Below are 7,411 nucleotides of genomic sequence, written 5' to 3' on the forward strand. Positions count from 1 at the left end.
CCAGTTGCTTTTACTTTGACATTGTATTTATATGAATAACTTCATTAAATATATAAATATTTAATTGCGAATCTTTGTAACTAAACGAGCTATAAGTTCGATAATAAGTTCAAAATTAATCAATAAACTTCAAATTCGGGTTACGACTCTGTGCGCAATTCAAAGTTTACGTGCTTCTTTTTAGCATGCAGCAGCTTTTTGTATGCTTAGAAATCATTCATGGCTTGCCTTCCGTATATAAACAAAACCAGTACTTTCATTATAAGAATATCAATTGATATTACTCACTATTTAATACATTTCGTTTGAAAAATATCGAAAAAGAAAAAGAAAAAGAAAATGAGGGAAAAAGTAATTGAAAATTACATAAGCTATAATATCCAAGAAGCAATGCATTCACAGTTGTGTACAGAACTTATTTCCTTTTTGGTCTGTTCCAAAAAAAAAATAACTCCTTTCTAAATTTAGTAACAATTTAGCTTAAACTTACAATTCTACCCTTAATGAGAAGCTTTTATAACCACACAAATACTCTGGGGCCCCTTTTTGACTTGTTTAGGACCACACATTCCAAAAGTCTTCATTTTTTCTTAAACTTCGTGCCCAGGTTCACATAAATTGGAACGGAGAGACTATTTTTTATATACTACTGTTTTATTGGTTGTGCTTTGATTCTTTGACTCACTATACTAATGGAAATTGTATATCCTGTCTAGGAAAACCAAAAATAGCACGGCAAAATAGTAAAGTACAAAAAATGGAAAAAAAGTTTGCGAAAGTTAAAACTCCAAGCAATTTAGACCATACACTATACCTGCATATGAAAGAGGAGCTTTTACGTGAACATTTCTAACAATGGTTTCTCCTCTAATAGTCAAGTAACTGGCATGGTTATTCGAGGTACTACTATTTTAAAACTTTGGAATATCTTGGAAAAAAGAGTCTTCAAGGAGAAGGTCAGGCCAGATAAAAGTTGGAGCACCTTCATTGCTGAGTGACCGCTCGCTATCTGATTGAAAAAGATAGTCCGGAAGTTTCCTCTCTTCCAATAAGCAAGATGAGATCACCACTTCTGATGAATTTTCTTTTCTTGTCAAATCATTTGTTAGCGAAGGACGAGGAGGAGAAGAAGATAAAGAGGAAGGAAGCCATGGAGAAGTAGGTGATAATGTTTCTCCATGGTTCAGAACAGTAATAAAGTCAGTATTTTGAGGTCGAACCTTATCTTTGTTTAATGAATTTTGGAAACTACAAGAGGTTTGTAATTCAGGCAAATGTGAAAAAGGGATTAAATCTTGAATAGCTTGAAGACTTGAATTAGGTGTAGAAATTAAGTGATTTTCCAAATGGTTGTTAGTGCCTAAGAATTGGCTATCTTTTAATGAAGAAATTGAATTTAAAAGATTGTAAGCCTCAATATCTTGGATAGACGTATTGAAACTGATATTACGAGGTTGTAGGAGATTTTGCAAGTACTGATGTTCCATCAATTCCTTCAAATTTGCCAAAGCTATAAGATGTTGTAAGCTGTTAAAAATATCGGTTCGAGGTCTGTGAGTCATTGGATCATATCCCATCTGAATTAGCTTCTTCTTCAAATATGTGTTCCAGAAATTCTTGATTTCATTATCAGTTCGCCCCGGTAGATGAGTTGCAATTGCAGACCACCTTGAACAAGATAAAAAGAAAGAGTTTAACTTCTATACTTTGACGTAAAAGAAACTCTACAATATTAAATCACTTAATTAAAAGTTTCTTTTATAGGTAATTGCCCATAAAAATTAGATTAATACTTGATAAATATATAAGACGTGCGACCTGGTGCAACAGGTTAAAATACATTGATAATATAAAAAAGTTATATTGTTAGTGTATGTAAGTTAAAACCGAAAAGAAAATTTCCAAAGTTTCAAGCTATATATATAAAGTCAAATTTTGAGAAAGAAAGAAAAGGAGAAGAAAGTGAAATAATTACTTGTTGCCAAGAACAGCATGGAGATTGAGAATTGTTTGTTCCTCTTCTTGAGAAAATTTGCCTCTTTTAATATCAGGCCTAAGATAATTAGTCCAACGCAATCTGCAACTCTTTCCACATCTATTAAGACCTGGAAATGCAACATAAAACAAAAAGAATATTATTTCTTTTAATCACATGTAATCAGGAGGTCACGAACTCGAGCCGTGAAAACAGCTTCTTACAGAAATCAAGATAAGGCTGCGTACAATAGACCCTTGTGGTCTGACCCTTCCCCGAACCCCGTGCATAGCGGGAGCTTTGTGCGCCGAGCTGCACTTTTTAATCATATGAGCGGGAGACCCCGTATATAGCGCGGGAGCTTAGTGCACCGAGCGGGAGACCCCGTACATTTTTACAAGAGGTTGTTTCCACAGCTCGAGCTGCCCTTTTTAATCATATGAGAAAGAATTTTGGAATCAAAAAATCATGTTGTAAATTGTGTAAATACCTGCAAGTTTAGGGAGGGCTCTCCAACTGCCATGGCCATGTTTATTGATATAATTGGTGAGTTTTTGATCTTCTTCAGGAGTCCAAGGACCTTTCTTTAGACCATTTTCATCAGAGCTAGGAGACCTTCCCATTTTCTAATTACAGTTTAATTTTCCTCTGATGATTTGGTTGCCTTCTACAAGTCCTACTAAATATAACTACTCAAAGTTGATATGATGACTACTGTTATATATAATACTCTTTGCTTTTGTCCTAATTATGTTGTATTAAAACCAGTGGAACATGACTTACGTGGGAGCTTATTATTTGTTTATACAATCATTGAAATGTCATTCATACCCCTCTACTACATATTTCTGTTTAGATTCAAGTGACTTAAGTTGTATACCCCAAAACTGTAAACAATGTTTACGCTGTTAGTGTAATTTAACGTGTTACAACAAGTGACTATATGTACTAGGCTATCATGTTTATTGTAACAATTTACCTATAGTTACGTTATAAGTGACATGTAAAATATATTTTATACTGTCAAGTTTATAGAATGTAATTAGCTCGTGCTATAAACTTTATATATGCAGTGGCAGAAGTAGGATTTTCACCGAGGGACTCAAATTAAAGAGGTAGAGACAGTTGGTGTGGATTACTCTTTCCGGTCCATTTTAAGTGATTTTTTGGCCATTTTTACACATATTAAAAAAATCATCTTTTAGCATTAATTAACAATGAAATTGACCATATTAACCTTAATTTGCTCATTGGAAATATAACAAACTACTCCTAGGCTCTTTACTCCAAAGGCAACTTTGGAAAGAAAAATTAAATTACTTTTTGATATCTGAAAAAATGAAATACTGTGCATCACAAAAACAACAACAACAACATCAACCCAGTAATAATCCCGCTAGTAAGGTCTGAGGAGGGTAGAGTGTACGCAGACCTTACCCCTACCACGGAGGAGTAGAGAGGCTGTTTCCGGGAAACTCTCGGCTCAGAGACAAAAGATCTGTCACAACAATAGAAACCAGACAAATAGTATCAGTATCGTAAGAGACAACAAATAAGTGGAAGGACAATAATTATGCTAATAATAAAAAATAAAAATAAAAATAAAAATAGTGTGATGAACAAAAAACGCTAGCAGTCCTAGACAAAACACTATTAGACTAGCCGGAACAACAAGGAAAAACGCTCAACTACCCATTAACCTACAACCCTAATGCTCGACCTCCACACCTCCCTGTCCAGGGCCATGTCCTTAGAAATCTGAAGTTGCGCCATTGTCCTATCTGATCATATGCCCCAATACTTTTTAGGCCGCCCTCTACCTCTTCTCGTACCTGTCATAGCCAACCGTTCACACCTTCTAACCGGGGTATCTAGGCTCCTCCTCCGCACGTGCCCGAACGATCTAAATCTCGCTTCCCGCATTTTGTTGTTCATGGGAGCCACACTCACCCTCTCTCGAATCACTTAAAGTGGACCGGAGGAAGTATCATTTTTCTAATAGTTTTGAAGTGGTTATGGAGTTGATTAATGAATGTAACTAAAACTATATATGTGAGTACACATTGCAGGTAATACGGAGTCATGAGGCACGTTATAATCTATAAGTAATTAATTAGCTGATCATGTGGCTTAGCCAGAGAATAAGTGTTGATAATCAAAACCTAATTAATAAACAAAATCAAGTTTACGACAAAAAAAAAAAGAAACTTTCGCTAATTCACACACTATTTTCTATTACTCCGTTACTATCATTAGAAAAAGAGAAAACCAAAAAAGAAAAAGAAAAATTAACTCAAGAACCGAAGCAGATTGTACCCTATTTGACCCCTACTGGGATTTGGTTAGAAAGGAAGTTGGTGCAGCAAACTCTTCAAGTTTTCACCAGCAGACAAATTAAATTTCTTTTTCTATTTTTTAATCATCTGGTATTCAAAACTCAGAAGGGGACTCTTGGCCTAATCGGTAAAGTTGCTGTCATATGATCAGGAGTTCGAACAGTGAAAATAGTCTCTTGCGTACAATAAATCCTGGTCATACCCTTCCTTGAACCATGCGCATGGCATGAACCTTTTTATTGTCCATGTCCCCTTATTCATTGTCCTCTATATTGCAGAGATGACAAGACGTAAAGGTAAGGGATGGAGAGGATATTGAGTTTTTCTTAATGTAATTTTTAAATGTTAAAAAAGATAATTTTAGTCGAATTATTATGGTAACTAGGAATAATTGAATAAATTAATGCCATTTGTAACAAGGAAGGTAATTGCATAATTATTTATTTTCTTTGTGAATATTATTTAGTTATTTTTTTTGTGAAACATTATTTAATTTTCTTTTAATTTACACTTTCCAAATTTGAATTTTCTAGTTTTATTCCTTATCATAATCAAATAATTTTACACTGTCACCAAGACAAGGGACGAGCCTATCCACAAAATTGGGAAAACAGATAGGTTAGGTTCAGACATCAAGGGAAAAGGGTTCTTGTTTAACAAGCAAGTTGCCCAGAAAAATTATCTCTTATATACCTAACCACGTGATTAATATTATATCTGTTAAAGTTAATAGGGTTGACTTTATTATGAGCAGTCCAAAATGAGAATATAACCTCAGTATATCCTCATTTTCAAGTTGAAATAAAATCCAATATTTACAGTTTAAATTTTTATTATATTATCGATCTGTATATACAAGTTCTATCCTTTTCTGATGGAGTATACAATATGCGAGATAATGTGAATGTCTAGTTTTTGCATGGGAATGAACACAGGTACGTGGCAACTAGAGTCATACAAAATCTTAGTAGTTTAGATGTAGTATTGGGTGAAAACCCAATACAGCAAGCAAATAAGTTGTTTAGCTGACAGTAACACAATGTTGAAATTCTTACTAAATAATTCTCTTCTAGTTACATCACTTCCTCTTTTAAACTAATCCCTGCTATCTTTGCAAATTAAGTTGGTCTACCAGACAAGGAAACTTTGTGGAAGAAGCAATCTTTATATGGATGAAAATTGAAGTGTTACTTTCCAGGAGAAAACCTTAACTAACTTACCAATAAGGATTGTGATGGAGTGATAAGTATTCATTCTTCCAACGAGAGGTCTCGGCTTCGAACCCTGGGTATATATATATATAGTCGCCTTTGTTAGAGACATGGGCGTATCTAGGTTAATGTATATGGGTTCACGTGAATCAATATATTACGACCCAAAATCTCACCCGTCGTGATGGCGCCTATCTCAATACTAGACAAGCTGGCAACCTCAATAAATCACAAAATTCTTTTAAGTTGAAAACATAATAAATAAAGTTAAGAAAAAATCTCACAACTTATGATACAAATACTGAGTCTCCATACAATACATTCCCAAAAATCCGGTGTCACGGAGTACATGAGCATCTAAATGATAACACAGTCTGACTGATAAAAGAACATTGTTTAGAAATATATAACAGTGCGAATAACTGAAAGGAAAGAGATAGTCAAGGTTTGCGGATGCCAAGAAGCTACCTCGATAGTCTCCAACAGATAAATCTCTGAAATCTAGCAGCCACCGTATCCGGAAGTACCTGGATCTGCACACGAAGTGTACAGTGTAGTATGAGTAAAACCGACCCAATGTACTCAATAAGTAACAAGACTAACCTTTGGGCTGAAAGTAGTGACGAGCTCAACAGATACAGTCCAATATAGAAATAACAGTACAAAAATGTACGCATGTTTTCAAGTTCAACAGATAAACCCAATACAAGAAAAATAAATCAATCACTATCTTGGAAGCCTCGCGTACTCACTCTCAGAATACTCAATCACATAGTACTGTATGGGGTAGGTCCAACCTTGGGAAGATCAATCCCTTAATATAAATAGCAACTAACAGTCAGTCTCTCAATACTGTATAGGGCCAATCCAGCCCAGGGAACTCCATTCCAAATATAAAGGTATATGGCAACTCCATGCCTAGGGAACTCCATCCGAAATATAAATATATAGGGAAGCTCCATGCCCAAGGAACTCCATCCCAAATATAATATCCATTGCGCTCACTATATGGGGTGCAGGCTCCGGAGGGGATCCTTCAGCCCAAGCACTATAATAAGCCAAATCCAGGCGTAAATAAAAAAACATGCTGCGGCGTGTGATCGCGGCCAACTCCGCACCACTAATAAGTAGCGAGTGAGGGTCGCAATAGCTTTTACCTGATTTTGGGCCGGGATCGATTTTCACAGAGAGCTAGGAATGGAATTGAGTGTCTATTTAGCTTAGGATTGTGTGATTGTCCCAAATTGCACTTCTATTCATTTTTGGGTTTTCTTTATAATTCTACGATTATCAAACTACAAATTATAATTGCAACTAGATTAAGCTAAGAGTAAAATGCTACAAGTTGTATCTAATGGTTTAAAAGGCACTAGGGTAGTGACTTCCGCCTAGGTGGTCAATTGGGGTAATTGCATCTAAGGCACGATTAACCTGATTGGGGAATATATTATAACTGTTGCCGATACTACCCACTCTACACCTCTCGGTAGAAAGAGTGATTTTACCCAATTGACTTTCTCAAGACCAATTGGGTATGCATATTTGCCCAAGCAACTAGGGTTCAAGTCAGGTATTACTCTCTCGAGGTTTAACCCTTTAATTGGGACTATCAAATCTCTTGAGTCCATTCCAATTCGTTGTTGAGTCAATTTAGGAGACTTAGGCTCTCTTTATCAAGAAGAGCCCAAGTCAACTTAGCACAAACTAGTGTTTGCAACCACTAATTCATAAATTAAACCATGGAATTGACCCAAATAACAAACACCCATAGTCAATCTAGCCCTAAATCACAACACTCATCAATTACCCACACTAGGGTTGAGCCACAACTCTAGCTAATGTGTCTAGCTACTCTTGGTTGAAGAGAAAAATAGAGATATAAATAAATA

At 35.5% G+C, this 7,411-nt stretch overlaps 1 protein-coding gene across 1 annotated transcript; it reads right to left on the reverse strand.

The window, feature by feature from the left end:
• Positions 1–341: 341 nt before the first annotated feature.
• LOC107807826 (transcription factor MYB92-like) lies at positions 342–2,639 on the reverse strand. Its single transcript, XM_016632267.2, has 3 exons — positions 2,466–2,639; positions 1,976–2,105; positions 342–1,668 (listed from the first exon to the last, which is right to left on the reverse strand). Exons 1-3 carry the CDS (start codon positions 2,596–2,598, stop codon positions 912–914), a joined length of 1,020 nt encoding a protein of 339 aa, XP_016487753.1. The 5' UTR covers positions 2,599–2,639; the 3' UTR covers positions 342–911.
• Positions 2,640–7,411: the final 4,772 nt, after the last annotated feature.

The sequence above is a fragment of the Nicotiana tabacum genome, chromosome 11 (assembly GCF_000715075.1).
Source record: "Nicotiana tabacum cultivar K326 chromosome 11, ASM71507v2, whole genome shotgun sequence".
Taxonomy (NCBI): domain Eukaryota; kingdom Viridiplantae; phylum Streptophyta; class Magnoliopsida; order Solanales; family Solanaceae; genus Nicotiana; species Nicotiana tabacum.